At 40.6% G+C, this 18075-nt stretch overlaps 1 protein-coding gene across 5 annotated transcripts in view; it reads right to left on the bottom strand.

Annotated features, from left to right (window-relative positions):
- The window catches only part of fat1a (FAT atypical cadherin 1a), a 72483-nt gene extending 58505 nt beyond the window's left edge, over positions 1-13978 (bottom strand). For 4 of the 5 annotated variants that reach the window (XM_034129228.1, XM_034129226.1, XM_034129230.1 and 1 more), the window contains exons 1-2: positions 12010-12152; positions 7204-10493 (exon numbers count right to left, since the gene is read on the bottom strand). In XM_034129228.1, the coding sequence (XP_033985119.1) occupies positions 7204-10468 (3265 nt within the window). In that variant the 5' untranslated portion in view covers positions 10469-10493; positions 12010-12152. Of the gene's footprint in view, positions 1-7203; positions 10494-12009; positions 12153-13631 lie in introns of those variants that run through there. The other variant, XM_034129227.1, reaches the window with a different exon arrangement.
- Between the last annotated feature and the right edge of the window lie 4097 nt (positions 13979-18075).

Below are 18075 nucleotides of genomic sequence, written 5' to 3' on the forward strand. Positions count from 1 at the left end.
AAGGATTTCAAATGATCAGGAGTAGCAGGTATTTGATGTCTTTAAATCACAGATACACAAAGAGCGTATTTTAAAACAACTCACAGTAACAATGTAGCCAGAGTTTAAAGAGAGGGACATTTGCTTTTCAAGAGCTGTTTGAAACCATTGACTTCATGTCACTATTTGTTGAAGCGTACTAAATATTGTACATGTTGTCCATGAACTATTATAACTTTTTTTTTTTTTAAAGGATTGTCACTTGTGCTGATTTTGTCACTTCTGCCCTGACTCTGGAAACTGAGTTAGGATCGTTCACCCAAAATGCTGTGATAAGGTGCTGCCGGTTCAACATACTTTAGGTTGTCCTTTTTCATTCTGCAGTTAAAAAAAAATGGGGTCTTCCTTTGAACTACCTCCGGTAATTCCGCTCACCCCTACCCCACATTCCTCCGCCTTCTCAGGCCTCTCGCTCACATGCTTACATAAACTTTCTCAGTGCTTTCAGCCTCCTTCTCTTTCCACGGCCCTGGCAAAATGCTTCAGATTCCACTACCACGTTGTAGGGCCTGTTGTAATAGAAAAAGTCCTTAAGTAAGCTTTCTGTTACCCAGCAACTCAATATCACATCATCCCAAAGTTCCCAGACATCTGTAGCCAAGATCCCTCCTTCAAAGACTTCAAGCCAGTTGGAATGAATGCTTAAAACCAAAACATTTGAAGTATGGTCCAAAGCAAAAATATGTTCTGTCGTTATACATTCAAAGCATTGCTTATTGCATTGATTTGATCATTTCTGTGCAATATGATGAACCGGTTATTAGTCAAAGTTAAAAGCTTTAGTCACTGTTAGTCCAAAAGATGTGTGTGGACTGGATTGCAGGGGCTTTTCAGTTGACTTGTAATGGTTTTGATGAATCGGCATAGTTTCAAAATTGTTTTTAACTATTGGCTAGTTCTAAGCTAAAGATTGTGAAATATTTTTCCAAATGTGTAGTATCTACACAGTAACTTTGCTTTTCAGAAGTTTATATTGGAATTCAATGTTTAATCATCTTAAGAGATCATGGTCAGATTTGTATGTTAAAATAAATCTTCCATATTTTTCAAGTTAAACTTGCATTCATACATATAAATAAATGCACTGTACATTTATACTGCTATTACTAGGTTTACAGTAAATGATATCATGGCTCTCTGACTTGTGTTAAATCCTCTGTTTTGTTGGAAAGGCATCAAGGGGTCATAATACATTAGGATAGGTCTAGGAGATAATCATATTGGGGATACAGTATCACCCAAAACCCATGTCTATCTTATCCCTTTCAATGTCCCGGCCTATTGAGCCAGTAAGCCATTTCCACTTCATGCATCACTGGGCACGCGGTATACTGTCAGTACTGGCAGAGAAATGGCTGACAGCAGCTGGCTAAAGGGAACATGGTACTTAAGATCAGCTCCATCAATTTACCAGCATAACAATAGAGGACACTGATTGTGTTTGTTTTTTATATTTACGGCCACTACAAAGGTTGTTTTAGCTTTTAATGTAAAAGAGTTTGTGATAAAAACTAGAAAATCATATATTTGTACACTGACTTCGAGCCTGGGAAAGAGACTGAAAAAATACTTTGGTAAACTTGCTACATCTCTGAATAGGTTTTCCTTTCCTCATTTTAAAAAGAATGCCTATTAATTCCAGTTGAGATAGCTTTTTGGGACTGACGATACAAAGCATCCATTGTTACTGGGAGCAGCGTTTTCAAAGGCCTTTGAAGAGGCCAGAGCAATACTTCTTGATTCAATATATCGCAGTATTATTTAGAAGCAGTTATTATGCCTCACAGAGCTCTCTCCCTGTGCCTAACAATGAGAGAAACACATCTTTCTACACTATAGCTCTCTCTATATTCCCATTGTACATTGTAACCCCAGCTGGCCCAAGAAAGATGTAGACTTTGAGCTGACAGCAAACAATTTCCCTTTCACATAGGTAGAGATTCATGCTACTGCCCCAGGTACGACTCCACAGACCATGAAACGATCTCCTGTTGGCTTCCCATCCATGAGGCAAACCCAATCATCGTAGAACATGACTAAAGATCAATACCTCTTGAACAGTCGCAACAAAGGTTTTAAAAACAAAAAAAACACAACAAACTAAACACGTTTGGGTTATAAATTAGAAAATGGGGAAACCACTAAGATAGGCAAGATAGAAAAATCACTGAAGGTTACTATCAGTCTTAAACCTTCGTACATTTGGGGAAACTAAATGTGGTTTCAAAGTACTTCTCTCATGGGAGCTTTGCGGTGGCCAAATGGTTAACACCATACATGATATACTGTGATTGCATAGTCTCCAAATAGACCCCTCCTCCAACTATATAGTAGTCAACATTGTTGACTCAGAAATGATTTGTTGACAGATTTTAAATATTTAGTTAACACACTTTAATGCACCTCAGTGTATTTAGGGTCAGGCCTGTCACTTATCAGGTATCAGATTGCATGAAATTGGCTCTAAATGCTTGAAATAGTAGCTGATAGTAGCTTGATAAGAATCAAAAGGATAAAATCATGTCTGTATCTCTTATATCTCTGGGACGAAGATGTGCACGTTTTCAATGTATCACTGCTTTTCGTAGTACAATGCTATAAACTGCTGATTGTGGCCGTTTTTCTGTGCAGCACCAGTGGCTTGAAGTATTAAATAACTACAAACTGTTTAATTAAACTGTTTTGTATGTTACTATATTAAATAAGCATATGTACATAACATCAATATAGCTTTCTAAATGTTCCCTGTGGTCCACTGTGTAAGACACTGCTCTAAAAGTGTAAACTCTGCAGACCTACTGTAAATCAACAGAAATATATAAATCTAACTGACAAGAGTCTTAGCATGACAAAAATAAACACACAATGGAGCACATCCTCTGCACAAATCAGCCTTACGTTTCTTTAAAAAGATTTAATGGACTGAAAGGACAACATACTTTTAACTAGGGAAAGTGTGTTTTTCATTTAGCAACCTACAATCAACTTTGTCCCGCTGCACATTCCTGGTCCCGTCTCCACGGTAACAGCACTCAAGCAAAGACTACATGGAGTCATGCGCCACTTTGCTGTCCCACTTTTATCTCAAACATATAGGAACTGAAAGGAAAATTAGCTTTGGCAAACTGTACTTAATGGCAAACGTTTGACCATGAACAAATACAAGCAAATGCCTTTTTTGTTTAAGAATCTAAAAAATAAATAAAAGACAGGCATTTCTGTTGTGGAAATGGAAAACACTAATAGGACAGTGTCATTACGCATCAAACAGTTTAATTTGCTTTCACAAAGAAGAACACATTTACAGCACAGGCTGCAAAAAGCTTCCGTTGAAAGGGCAATGCATATATTATCCACCAAGAAAGGGCAATGCATACATTATACAATCAGCATCTGTGTCTCATCTAGACTGAACCCTCTGCCTTGGTCACCTTGTGCACTGGATAATTTCCCTTCAAACTCAGACACAACTTGCTTTGAACACAAGTAAGCTTTTGTCTAGCTCCATGCCATCATCTCCACAGCAACAAAGCCTTGAGTTACCATTTACATTCAAGTGGAAACTCACAAATGGATTGTCCTGTGGTCTACTTCTGTGGATATTAACTCAATGATTGGGTGATAAAATGTATATCTGCCTTTATATATCGATGTTGCCCATAAAGTTGGAATAGTTTTGTTTTCAGACACATTTCTCTTTTTAATCTTATTTTCAGACACAATAATGTCATGAGAAGAGGTAACAAATATGTTATTCAAACTTTTTGGGCAACAGTGTATATATACATTAGATCTTAGATCCAGTTAGTCGTCTACTTAGCTACTTAGTTACTCCATCCTGCAGCCTTAGATGAAGTTGTGCAATTGTTTTCTAAAAAAGGCTGAAAATGGCCTCCTATGAAATTGATTATTTCCCTTTCCCTTTGACTTATACATATTCTTGCAATTGTCTACCTGAACTTTTATCAGTAAGGGCTAAGCAACTAGATTTGAACATAGTCACTTCCCTTAGTCATCCCATCATAGGGAAATAAAAAGACTGTTACTCATTGGCAATCAAAACCCTTGCCATTTTATCTGATGGTTGTTATCCGGTGTCTGAAGGTGTGTAAGGCTGAGTCAGTTATAATTAGAGGAGTGGAGACTTGCTTATGTTCATAATGATAAGAATTGTTTTATTGCTAGTCTGTTTCAACTGGCACTGAAAGCTAAAGGTATGTCTTCACCTTAATACCAGTGCAACTGTTGGTAGCGTTTGTATGACTTTCTTTGATTTCAACTGATCACAACTTTTTATGTTTAATTCATAGTTGGGCTCTGCACACGAACCTAAAACCCTCACAACTGTCTTCCGTATTGGCCCATGTACAATATGGAGAGCTCTTTTGATTACTCTGTAGCCGTAGTTTCATCTGAGGGCGTGTCAAGCTCAGGGGTCCAAACATCTTTTAAATAGTTCTCGATGGTTTAACAGCGCTAGTTGCAAAGCCTTTCTGAAGATGAGGCCTTTAAGATCATGAATGGTTGACATGAAGGGCACAAGCAAAATCAAAGCCAGACCTCACTAGTATTCTTCAACCCCTGCTCATAATGGTGGAGAAACAAAGTACAATTGTGTTCCGAAATAAAAATGTCAATGAAATTGGTTGAATAAACCATGATTTAAAGTTAATCTTTTTTTTATATTCAACACAAAAATTGCCATCTTGCTTTATTTCTGCTGAATCTGCAGGTTGGAGAATGTTAAGAAATAAGCACATGGAAAGCTTTCAGTTTACCAAAGTTTAGTTTTGGTCCCTGTCAGTCAGAAATCCCCTGACTATTAGCAATTGTTCCGATTAAAACAAGGAATGGTAATTTTGGTCTACAGCATGGAAAGGGGCCCAGAAAAGAGTCTTGATAAGAGTAGGTTTAAATTAAGATGGCACCAAGCCAGTGAGTACAAAGCTTTTAATAACACAGAGAATGTCTGGGCAAACAGTTGCCATGGACTCCCTGAGCTGTCCCACAGAATAGGAACCATATCTAGGGAAGAAGCTTGCATATTAAGGGTTTCCTTGATTTGAACTTGATGTAAATGAGAACATGATGGCATGCTATGAACAGCATCACAGATACCCCTTTTAAATGTAACCTTGTGTGGTTTGGGAATGTCAGTCAAGTGGGTTGTTTGCCTGTTCAAAACACAACCTTTGTTGAGATTTTTTAGATACACCTACTCTAGGAGAATCACTCACTGTTTCCTCGCATCACCCACCACAGTGCAATGTTTCAGCAGCTGATACTTTTATTGAGTATGCCGCAGAAAGAATAGTGATTTATACTGTGGTGTTAGAACAAACAAAAAAAACACTACAACATATATGAGACCAGGCAACAAACTGATATACTCTTAACAAACAAAACGGCCTGGGTTTAGAATTACGTGGGTCTAGTAAAACAGGAAAAGACTTGAACCGTATTCCCTCACTCCTTCCCACCCGTAAAAAGCTAATTCCATGACTGAAGGTGGCTTCTGGAATTTTTCCTCACGCCACTTTTTCATTTGTTTTCCATTTTTAACACATTCTGGTTAAGATTCACAACATGCAGCTGCAGCATTGAATACATAGCAGGCATGCACCCATGCTTATATTTTCCTTTTAGAAGCAAAAATATTTTAAATGCATATAGTAAAAACCGCACCCTTCGTCTAGTGCGATGAAGGAGGGGCATTACCACCTTGGCTGTATTTAGTTGTCTACGGACCTCAGATGTAATCCATAATAACAGAACCCCACCCAGCACAATCCTATCATTGCACCTCCTGATAATCACTTAGTATGGGCCTCTGGGATTAAGTACAAGATCAGACTAGGCTCCATGAATCTGTACACTACATAGGAATTTGAGTTAGACTAGCTGCTGGCATCCATGTTGCCTTATCCTACATATTATCCTTTGCAAAAGTCAACTTCAAATATGGTCAATATAGTACATAAATAGGATGAAACTGACCTAAAACAAAAATAGAACAGCATATATAGTGACTGGTTCAAGCTTGCAGCATAACTGTTCATTAAACAAAATCTATCTATCTATCAAAATCCAACTACTACCACAGAACAATCATAAACACACAACAGCTGACACACAGTCCTGCAGGACAGACCCTTCATAAAGTCTCATCTCCTCATGCTAAATGTACTAAGCAGAAGGAAGTCATTCCCTGCAGGATCACAGAGGAAAGCTCCTGTCAACTTAGTGAATATGTCACATATTTCTGATTCTTAATAAACATTACTGTACAAATATAAACGTCTTTGTACGACAGTAAATCTCAGCAGGACAATTATACATTTCAAGCTGTATTATGCAGATATGAACCTTTAAGGTTAACATGTGCCAAGAGAAATCAATGTATTATGCATTAAGTTTCACTGCCTCATTTAGACATTAAATGTGTATGATGCAGAGAGGAATTTAATTTCAAACAGTGGAAAAAAGTCCCATTGAGCTGCACAAGAATGTGGTTAGCAAGTTTTAAAAGGAAGGCAGCAAGCCAAGTCTAAAACATCCAAATCAGGTGATTGCTAGGTTTTGGGAAGGAACTCCTGGAATTCCAGACTGCTTATTTTTAGCTAATTTGAGTCAGCTGATAAAATCATTCTGGGCAGCTGAGCAAGTATTGACATATTTCTGCCACATAATAAGAAACCTGCAAGCAAAATCTGCCTTCAGTACGATAATGAATATATTCTGTTATAAAATGCATTTATTTCTAAAATGCTACTAGAGTATTTTGACCTTAAGTCCAACATATATGACCATTTTCCAAATTGATATTATTTTAAAAAGTAGTATGTATTCACAGAGCGACACCATGACTGTGGAAAGAGGTGAAATGACCTAGAATCTTCGTAATACCACAGCAACTACTCAGGAATGTCCACAGAGGTCTGAGAGACAGCTGGTCCGTCTGTTCGTGCCGTTCTCCCAAAGAGGAAAAATGACTGGAATTAGGAACCTTTCCCGTCTGCTGGAAGACTCCCTTACCTCATTGTTCTATACATTGACATGAACTGAATAAACTCAGGCTGCATAAAACATTTCTCATGCAAATTATTTCAGAAATGATCACCAGTATTATTCAGTTCTATAGTAACACTGAGAAAAGAGACTCACCAGTTTCCTCATCGATGGTAAATATCCCCAGGCCGGATCCATCTCGTATGGAGTATCGAATCTCTCCGTCTCTTTCTTTGTCTTCATCTTCAGCTGAAACAGTCATTACTGATGTCCCAACAAGTGCATCCTCCTTTATATATCCCTTTTCCGTAAACAATTGGAACAGAGGCCTGTAGAGATTCTCATTCACATCCACTACGTCCACCTCAATGAAACAGGTGGAGGACAAGGACATGGGCTTCCCTTTGTCTTTAGCTTTTGCCGTCAGGTTGTACACCTGTTTTGTCTCATAATCTAGATTCTGCACGATCCGTACAGCCCCACTGAGTTTGTCTACTTCAAAATACCCGTCTCCGTTGTCAATAAGGCTGTATCGTACCTGACTGGAAGGTCCAGTATCAGGATCGTGAGCCTCCAGCCACATAATAACGGTGCCGATAGGAAGATCTTCCCTCACCTTCACGCGATAGTTAGGGGGAACAAATCTCGGTGGATTATCATTCACATCTTCCAAGGTGATTTTAAGTGGCACGGTAGAAACTAACTGAGGCTCGTTCGTTGCCAGGTCACGGGCCGCGACCTTTAAGACATAAACTGGATGGAGCTCACGATCAAGCGGCTTTGTCACAGTCACTACACCAGTGTCTTCATGGATGGCAAAATGATCTGTGCCTCCCAAAATTGAATACTTCACGACTCCATTATCTCCTTGATCCTTGTCTGTTGAATCCACCTGGATGATTTCTGTGCCAACAGGTATACTCTCACTTATTTCAACTGAATACGAATCTTGCAAAAATGTAGGTCTATTATCATTGGCATCTAGGACCTTAACCCCCAAGAGGCGTGATGAGGATTTCTGTGGTATTCCAAGATCATAAACTGTAATGTTGAGGGTGTACTGGTCTGTTGTTTCCCTGTCAAGAGGGGAATAAACCAAAAGCCAGCCAGTTTCCATATCAACTACAAAGCGGCTTTCTGTGTCACCTCCTGAAATAACGTATACTAGTTTTCCATTGAAACCGCTATCAGCGTCTGTGGCACTTAAATGCACAATCCGGGCCCCAACTGGCAGGTCCTCTTTAACCTCAATAACACTAGGGAAGGACTCGTCAAACAGAGGAGGGTACCGGTTGACTGAGTGAAAGTCCATGAAGTTGTCATCCAGCTCAGTATGCATGTGGATTTTGCTGCCCTGAAGTAGCTTTTCCGCCAACATGGTAGCGACACCAGTTTCAACACATTTTAACTGGACAGGCTTGCGTGCTGTGATGACAGTTATGTTCATGAACATTGGCTGAGTCTCGTGTTCGCCATCGGTCGCAATGACATGTAAACTATGAAAGGACACTTTAGCTGCCTCTCCCTCACTCAGCGTGTGCCTCAATGAGAGCACGCCAGAGTTTGGGTTCAGTTCAAACAGATCGAGATCATTCCCGGCTTTAATATAGTACCGTACTAGCTGCAGCTCATCCGCATCTATGGCAGACACGGTTGTTATCTGCTCTCCCTCGCCGTGATCTCTTGGCACAGTAACTTCACAGTCTACATTTTCAAACAAGGGCTTATTGTCATTCAGGTTATTTAATGTAACGGTGACTGATGCCTCCACCTCTCTCCGGTAAGGAGATCCCCAATCTGACGCCCTGACTTTGAGACTATAAATCCTTGGCATGAGCTCATAATCCAGGACCTCTGAGGTACTGATGACACCAGAGAAGTAGTCGATGACAAATGGTTGAGGGCTCATATTGGTAATGCTGTAGGTCACATAGCCGTTTTCCCCTCTGTCTAAATCAGTGGCTTTAACAGTTATCACACTGGTCCCTGTGGGCACATTCTCATCAACACTGGCCTTGTAAGATGTCTGCTGGAACTCAGGTGCATTGTTATTCACATCAATCACTTCAACGATCACTTTTGTTGCCGCTTTTTTGTCACTGGTGATCACATCTAGCTCAAATCGAGAAGCAGAATCAGCATTGATTGGTCCTGCAGTGCTGATTAAGCCAGTATCTGGATTGATAGTAAATCTGTTCTTGTCAGATTTGTGTTTAAAGGCATACTTTAGCTGTGGATACTTTGGCAAAGCTGTTACCATAGTGACAGGTGTAAGAAGAGGGGCGAATTCACTAAGATTGACTCTGTAAACGGCCTTTTCAAATATTGGAGGGCCCACTTTGAACTGGGCAGAAGTGACATGTACCAATTTAGCAGATGAAAATTGAGGGGGGCTGCCTTTGTCCTTCGCCTGTAAAGTGAGGTTATATCCGAAAGGCTGGCTGTCCCAGTCCACATCTTTGACTGCTTTTATTTTATACTCCTTGCTCCCAGGGCTGCTTCTCACAGCCTTGAACTGCTGAAGAGGGTCACCAGCCACTATACTCAATGATGCTATTTCTCCATTTGGTCCCTGGTCACTGTCCTCCACTGTCACAATAGCATAGGTGGGGTCATGGTCTGCATCCGAGGGGGCCAGGGTTACAGCAGTGATTACAGGTGCATGCTCATTGGCCTGCTCCACCCTCACTGTGAGTTTGGCCATGCTACTGAAGCCGCTGCTGCCGTACAGCTTCATTCCTCTATCCACCGCAAGGATCTCCAACTCGTACAGCTTCTTATCAGAGTAGTCTAGTTTTCCAGTCAGTGTCACCACACCACTTGTTGGATGAACTGCAAACATGTCCGTCCACTCCCTGAAGCTATAGTAGTATTCTCCGTTAGTACCGATATCTGCATCTGTTGCCGTGACCTTGGCCACACTCATGCGTATGGCCGTGTTCTCTGGTAGAGAGATGCTATAGGATGTTGGTGAGAAAAGAGGCCTCAGATCGTTGGTGTCCAGTACCTGCACCTTCACTCTAGTGCGACACTCAAAATTAGTGCTCCTTTCTGAAGCTTTAACAGTTAGCATGTAGTGGTCTTCAACCTCCCGGTTCAGAATGGAAGTGCTGCCTCCTTTGGTCCTTATTCGCATAAAACTGAAATCTCCCAGCAGGTAGTCCTCTGCTTTGAATAGGTTCTCATTATCTCCAGAGATGATTTTGTACCGTATCTCCCAGGATGGGTCTGTGATGTAGACCCCCATCTTAGCGTGACTCTCTAAGTAAGTCTTAGCAGCAGAGTTCTCATATATTGTGGCATTGTAAACAGACTGGGTGAATTGCATGGAGGCAGCCCTCGCCATCCTTTGGTTCCCTGCGCAGCCACAGAGGAGCTGCATGAGCAGCACAAGCAGTGAAACCAAGCGCGTCCCCATCATTGTACCGTGATCTTCACAGAACCACCTGGAAACACAAAAAATACAATTGTTAGTATGACAACATACAAAAAACAGTCAAATCTGAATAATATAAATAAAACACATTATTCATCATGGAAAAAAAGTCTTAATGCTGAATTCCGTATTCCTTTTTTAACTGTGCACTTTCCCAGACTCCTTTGAATGTCATGACAAGTGGCGACCGGGCTGATAAATAGCTAAATAGGTTCCATGTGGAAATAAGATAAAGCAGTGCAGTCAGTCAAGTGACAAGATCTTAGCCTCAACTGCTCCTACGTCTGCACAATGCCAGATGCCAAATAATCTGTGTGCAATTCATAACAGAAGAAAATACTGTAATTTATCCAAAAATCAGCTTAAAAAGATAAAAATAAATAACTTGCAAAGAACATCCTTAATTTTCTTGCCGATGGAAAAATGTATTCAACGTTTGACTGCTAATTTATCAGCCAGTTGCCCTTTTTTTTCCTTATGTATAGAAATGCAATCTGGTCACCCAATAACGATTTGAAAATGTAATTTAAACTGCAAGCAGCAGCAACTATGTAATAGCATCATATAACTTACAAGGAAACTGGACTTCTCTGGCAGTAAAGATAAATTAGAAACCATGCCGTGGTAAATCAAATACAAGGGTGCTCTTTTATATCACATCAAGCTATAATCACTGGAAAAGAACTCGGAAGAAAATGGTTTAAAGGTTGCTTTAAAATTGCAGATTCATTCGTTTACAGCCGCTTTACAACCACTCGGCTGCGTGGGAGTCCGTACAAAGACAAATAAAAGCAAGACGTTGCCATGTCTGCGCAGGAGTGCTGTGTATAAAACCTAACCTACATTATTTACTTTTGGCGTGTCAAAATGACCCGAACATGGTTTACTTATTAATGCTTTATGCTGGGTTAATAAGTGACAGAGTTTTAACTAAGAACACCTTACATTTGAAACTATAGCCTGCAGGTACAAAAGAACCATCTGCTACCATTGTAAAAATTCCAACTAACGTTACAACTAAAACTTCTAGTTTTACACATAACGTACAACAAAACAGTTTACCTTCAATCGCAACCTTTAACCAATGAAGTGTTTCCATTAAGACAAAATTAAATCTTTGAAGAAAGTAAGTTAGGTGTCTGCAGACTGTTTCATTTCCAGCCCCATCCCCCAACTAAAGCCATTCACTTCATGAAACGATGGTAGCCGTGCATGCGCTCTGCGAGATTTGCTTGTGAAAAAGCACTATACTTTTCAAACGCAACGACATAACCTAAAGTACATCTCGGGTGAATAACGAACGACAGAAAGCCTGGTGTAATAACAAACAACACTACTCCAATAGTTTTTCTGAGACTAAACTTCCCCCGAAGAGGCAGAGAAAGCAGCAGCGGCTCTCTCACAGCCCGCAGCTCACAATAGCAGACCTAACCGATCTCAACTTTCTTTACTCGTTACACAAATGCCAAAGATAAACGCTAAACGAGCCAAAGAACCACCGCGTTTACAAACAACGATTCACGTACCTCTTCTATTATTAATCTCATATGTTTGGAGGTTTTGCAGGTAGTTTATGCAGTCCAAATCTCGGCATGGTAATACGTGGACTTGTCTCCTCTCCGTTACTCCATCCACCACCAGCAGTAGCCGCTCTCTCTCCCCTCACCGCTTCCCTTTCTCTCCCTCCCTCTCTCGAGTTGCCCGGTATCTCTCCGCGCTGCGCACGTCCGGATCTACTTACCGGCTGGCAGCAGGATAAAACCTTTCCGCTGTGAACCCAGGACCAAGGTAGCATACTTTGATTTACCGTAGCTGACATTATATTTGTAGTTAAAAATATTAAATTGGCTAACTAAATCTTAACTTGAGTCTCCTTAATCTCCAAACCACCACTTTGACTTAAATGGCCCAGCCTGTTCTTTAGCCATTTATTCCTTTTACTGAAAATATTTTACTAAAACTTTGAAACACCATTATCCATGTGTGCAGATGTTGATTATACATGTATTTGATGATATATAGCTTTAATTATTATTAATTATGTGTCTTACATGGATCATTTAAAAAAATGTAATTAAGAAATATGTGGCATAGCCTGTATTTTCTTATTCTTTCCAATGGATTTAAAAATGACCAAAAGCAAGTGCTCTTGAGGTAAGGTCAGTGGGCTAACCTAAGAAAGTATTATAAAGGGCTAAACCCTATCTGCTCAAATGGGACTAACGTTAATCCAATATGCACCTCTTCAGCTGCAGTCCAAACCACTTATGTGCCGTTACGAGGCTCTTTTGTGACAAATTAAAGAGAGGTGAGCTCAGTATGACCAAAAGCTGGAGAAAGCAAACAAACACCAAAGACATGTCAATTACACAATAATTTATGCTCTCTGTGCTGAAAAATGCACAGTGAATTCACATCATAATTTAGCATAAAACAGGTGGATAAACTGTATTTTCCAAATAAAATCGCAGTTCATGGCATCCCTGATGATGACAAATAGGCTAATAAAACTTGAAAATGCAAAGTTTCCCGGGCGTGTGGTTGCAATTTTTGTGTTTTAACATATATTCTGGATATTATCATGCTTCTCATTATTCCTACTAATGTTATTGTCTTTTAATCGCCTGCATATGTAGTGTCCAGCGGTGCGTCCCAGGGTCTGTGTTTTGGCATTAGAGCAGTGTGACTGATGGTGGAGGAACATCCCACCAACCAACCCCCCTTCTCCCCACACATCCGTCCTGACTGCTACCCAGACCAAAAACTGCACTACATTCCCTCCACAGGCACTCAGGAGTGTGGCTGCTATGCGATTGATGGCGCTGTCTCACTGCGCTTGCCCGGACTGCAGTGATCCAGCTGGTGCGCCTGCAGAAACCCTGTGCTGCATGCAGCTAGACAACTTGTCAACTTGTACTGCTCCTGCCTGTGTAGGTGTGTGAGTGCAGGTGTGTGAGTGCAGGTGCGTGTGAGTGCGCAAAGCGTGCGTATTTGTGCATTTGGTTCTTTGGCACAAGTCAGAACGAAACAATCATTCTTCCTCGACGCTTTTAAAAATATGCTTCGAGTTGAAGCGAAAGTTTTAAGAGTCTTTTTAACCTGCTTTAAATCAAGAACCCAAGTCTGTAATTGTATTAAAGCTACTCACCAGACCAGCTGATCGCCGCTCCAAACTTCACTTCACATAGATCCTGGCTGTTTTTGCTGAATCTTTTTTTGCGAGCATCTCTCAGATGAGTGGGGCTTCTGTTTGTGAGAATCCGTCACTTTATTCCTCTTCAGTCCCTCACAGTTTTCGGAGCTTTCTGTTCCAATCCGATCACAGCCATTTCACTTGGTGGCTTGATACAGTTAAGCTTGAGGCTATGCTTCGCCTCGCTCCTCTCCCATAAAACGGTTCAGGTGGAGATTCATGCTGTTGCTGCCTTCAGGTGATATCGGAAATGTCGTAAGCCTGATAGGAATGCAAAAAGAAGACCCCAATAGTTAAGAAATGGCAACGTCGAGATGTTGCATGCAGTTCTCCCGTTCGGAAAGTGACAGAGCTACGGAGGAGGCGGAGAGACAGGAAGTCACATTATCAACTGATGAAGAAAGTGATGTCTTTGATTATCAGCCATTAGGTTTTTCACTTTCTGCTTTTCTGATTATATGTTTAACACATAAATCCCACTTATAATGAATTAATTAAAAAGTTAATTGTGAATATTATAACCTTCAGGAAAGAACATTTCATAAATAAACAGTAATAAAAAACACATTTTGTTACAGGCTCATTTTTATTGGTATTTACCATACCAAAAGCACTTGAAATTCATTTAAAAATCCACAAAGTTTGAAGGAATATCAGATCTCCTCGAAGGCATCCATGATGTTACACCTTCAGCTCTGACATCATGCGTCTCTCATTCCTGGCATGCACGGTTCAGCGTGTTGCCTGCAGTTTAGCTGTGTTTATTCATCTCCAAAATCAAAGCAACAAACCCCACAGCATTTTTTTTTATTGCTTTTCTCAATTCATTCTGTTTAGGGATGGTGTACTTGTGCCCTCTAAGAAACCACCATAGCTGTAATAATGATCAGTGCATGCACTTGGAGAAGCAAAAGCTCCTCGAACATGTGGTTAACAACTGAACCCGACACGGTGCTGTGAAGTGGCTGCCAAAAAATGCCAGAGCCGAGAGGGGCTGTTGGGGCCGGCGGTCCAGCGTGAGAATCTCTGCCTAATGTCCATTCAGCACTGGCTCATTAAAGTCACATTTGCCCACAGGCTGAGTAAACGAACTAGACCTATGGGTTTGGTGTTTGGTGTTTGGGGGGGTGTGTGTGTGTGTGTGTGTGTGTGTGTGTCTGTGCGCGTGCGTGCGTGCGTGCGTGCGTGTGTAAAAGACAGAAAGAGAAGGAAGGAGGGTGGGAGAGGAAGGTTGAGATTGTGTGTAAGAGTGCAAGTGTGTAATGTTTAATCTCTCTCTTCTCTCTCGGACTCCCCTCTATCTCGCTCCTACTTTTGTCCCAGACAATGTTAGGTATCTGAAACAGCTTTTTTCTTCTCTCTCCCTCCCTCTGATCTGCCTGTAAAGCTTTAATTGAATTCAGGTCAGGTGATGCCCAGGGCTGGTTCCACTGCTTTGATCTCACCAAGTGTTTGCAGTCCTGGCTGCTGGGGGTCAGGTCTCGCCTTATATACCCTACATGTATGGGGGAGGTGTTTGCATTAGGAAGTCCTGCAGTTCCTTAAAAAATAATACATTAACAAAGAGATAGATACACATTAACTCAAAAACATAGGGAATAACATCCAGGAGGCTTTTTGTTGGACATTAATATTTAAGTCACTGTATACATGTATATGTGTGATAGCTTGACTAATCTTTTATGTTTCCTGTGCCATACAGGTGTAAAAGAAACTCCCATCTTGAGTTTCAAAGCCTCATTATGACAGTATACTGATATTTCCTCTCTTGTAACACGACAGGCTAAATGTCTTCTTAAAATCATACTAATCTGCCACAGATTGTCCTTGTGTTTCTGAGAGATGTTAGGAACAGGCATGGACCGGCGTGCTGAGTGAGTGACTTCTCCTTTCCCCTGTGACTAATGTCTTAAGCTGTAGGTTCCCCTGCAACTTGAAACTGGAGAGAGATCAGGAAAGATACAGATGATTTGTAGTGTGCCTGCAGCTATTGAGCACCCAGGTATCTGTTTCTCCCACCAACCAATCTGTGTAGGATCTGAATCCCGAGGCAAAGCTTAACTGTACGAGAGATTAGAATAATTCAATATCCACACTGCTGTAGTGTCCTCAAGTAAAGACACTGACCCTCACAGAGCTGGTGCCACTGTTTAAGATTAGTCTCTGGGCCAAAGAGACAACTATCCAAAGAACGGATATTTTCAGTTTAAGAAATTGTTTAGTCACACTATGTACCTAACACTATTTAAATGAGGGGATTTTTTTCTCTTAAATAACAAGAAATGTAAGGGTAATAAACAATTGACATTGCCCCTGCAGCTGGAGACAAACTGCTGTGCTCTGAATATGTGTCGTCACGCTGTCTCAAGCAAAGCAGGAGATTATCTAAGCAAAGCCCCTTGGTTGTAGAAGCTTCCGTAATAACCTAAAACAAAAATGACACGAGAATACACTGTGCTATATCTGGAGCAACCGGTTTGGAGAGTTAACATTACTGCATTATTTATTTGGTGGTGTTACTTTAAGAGAGCATGCCAGGGAAAGATAACATGTGTGAAATAGATTAGTGCACTTCCCTCTGCATGCAAGGTTATCATGAAAACCGGCATCGTGTCCTTCTGGAAATCAATAGCACCCTTTCTCCCTGCTTATAAACTCTACATTTGACTCAAATTGGGTTGCATTTCTTTGTTATTAACTGATTCATAAGTTAAATGAGATGGCCTTCTCTGGAGATGTGCCCAGGTGGACCGCAGAAGTGCATTTCAAATGTGCTGTAAACAAACTGTGAGCCTTATTAGCCTTGAGAAGAAAGTCCTTCTAGTCAGCCTATAAAGAAAGGGCAATAATGAAAATTTTGTCTGTTAAACATTTTAACTTATTGCATTTTCTTCACTGTATTTTTCTATACCGTTTGACACAATACAAACTGCTTATACTACTGAAATGTACACTGTCGCTCCACGAGTTACATGCAATTTTCATTAAAATGTTTACATTAAAAGGAACATTTTGACATTTTAGGAAACATGCTTATTCACTTTATTGATGAGTGTTTGATGAGAAGATTGATACCATTCTCTTATGTATGTTTGCTTAATATGAAACTGCAGCCAGTTAGCTTAGCTTAGCATAAAGACAGGAGAGAGGGAAAACCCTTGCTCTATCCTGACGTAACAAAATATGCTTATTAGAAGCAGATGGCGAGTGATTACAAGTATTTTCCCACATGGCAAACTCTTCTGGGGAATGTGCAATAAGTGTGAGTTAGATGAAAATATTTATACCACTTTTGTGCAAAAGAGTGGTATTGATTTTCACATCTTACTCTCAACCAGAATGTGAATTAGTGTAATTTCTAAAACTGTTGAATCATTCTGGTGCCTTTCGTCTGCTCAAAATGTGACTGTGGCTGCTGTTTTTGGGGGTAAAACTGAATCTGTATCCTAAGGTTTTGTCATCATCAGCTGTCAAAATCTTGTTTACTTACCAATCCTCCTTTACATTTATAAATAGCGTGACGTTATAGGGGTGAATCGGTCTTGTTTAATCATGTATATCAGATGCATTGAAACAATTTTTCTTCTCGCTTCTTATCATGTCACATTTCCTCCTCTCCTCCCCAGAGACTCTGGAGTGCTGATTGACTGGCTGGTAGAGTAGGTGGCTTGGGGAGATAATATATCCAAGAGAGTGTGCTTAACATATCATGACTGCTGACCATATGCAGGATGCTAATGCAAGCAGAAAGCTGAACTGAAGTAGAATATGTTGTGATGATGATTAAGGACACATTCATTTTATCTGCTTTTGTGAGCGCACTAACTCTCTGGTTTTGTGTACATTATTGTCACACATAAGCAGCACTCCTAAAGCACACCTCCCTCCTTCAGCATTTTCTCGTGAGAGACCAGCTCTTTGATGTGATGTAATATATAAAGGCACCGGGGGAATACAAGACAAATTGAACACAATACTGACTGATATTTTTGATTTACTGTATGTCTGCAGCCATTTTTGTCCTTACTAAATCCTAATCCCACAGAAATTGTTTCGGGATTATACACAAAAGGCGCATTTTGGACATGGATTTGCATGGATGGATTAGTAAAGCCTTGTAATGGAGGCTCGTGTTTGAGGAGAAACCTCCATCCTCTTGTTGTTGCACATTAAAACGATGCGGCTACACTTCATGTTGACACACACTACTCATCTCCCACCCTGGGAGAACAGATAATTTTCCGAAAGCTGTAAAAGTCGTGAATTTGTATATATCAGCAAGAAACAGATGCCCAAGTCAAAACGTTTTACAAGGACAGTTTCAAATGTTGACAAGCCACTCAGAACGGCAGACACCCAATGCTGAATGTTCATTTGCAGCTTAGAGCTTTAAGACAGT

The sequence above is a fragment of the Trematomus bernacchii genome, unplaced genomic scaffold, assembly GCF_902827165.1.
Source record: "Trematomus bernacchii unplaced genomic scaffold, fTreBer1.1, whole genome shotgun sequence".
In the NCBI taxonomy this organism is placed as follows: Eukaryota; Metazoa; Chordata; class Actinopteri; order Perciformes; family Nototheniidae; genus Trematomus; species Trematomus bernacchii.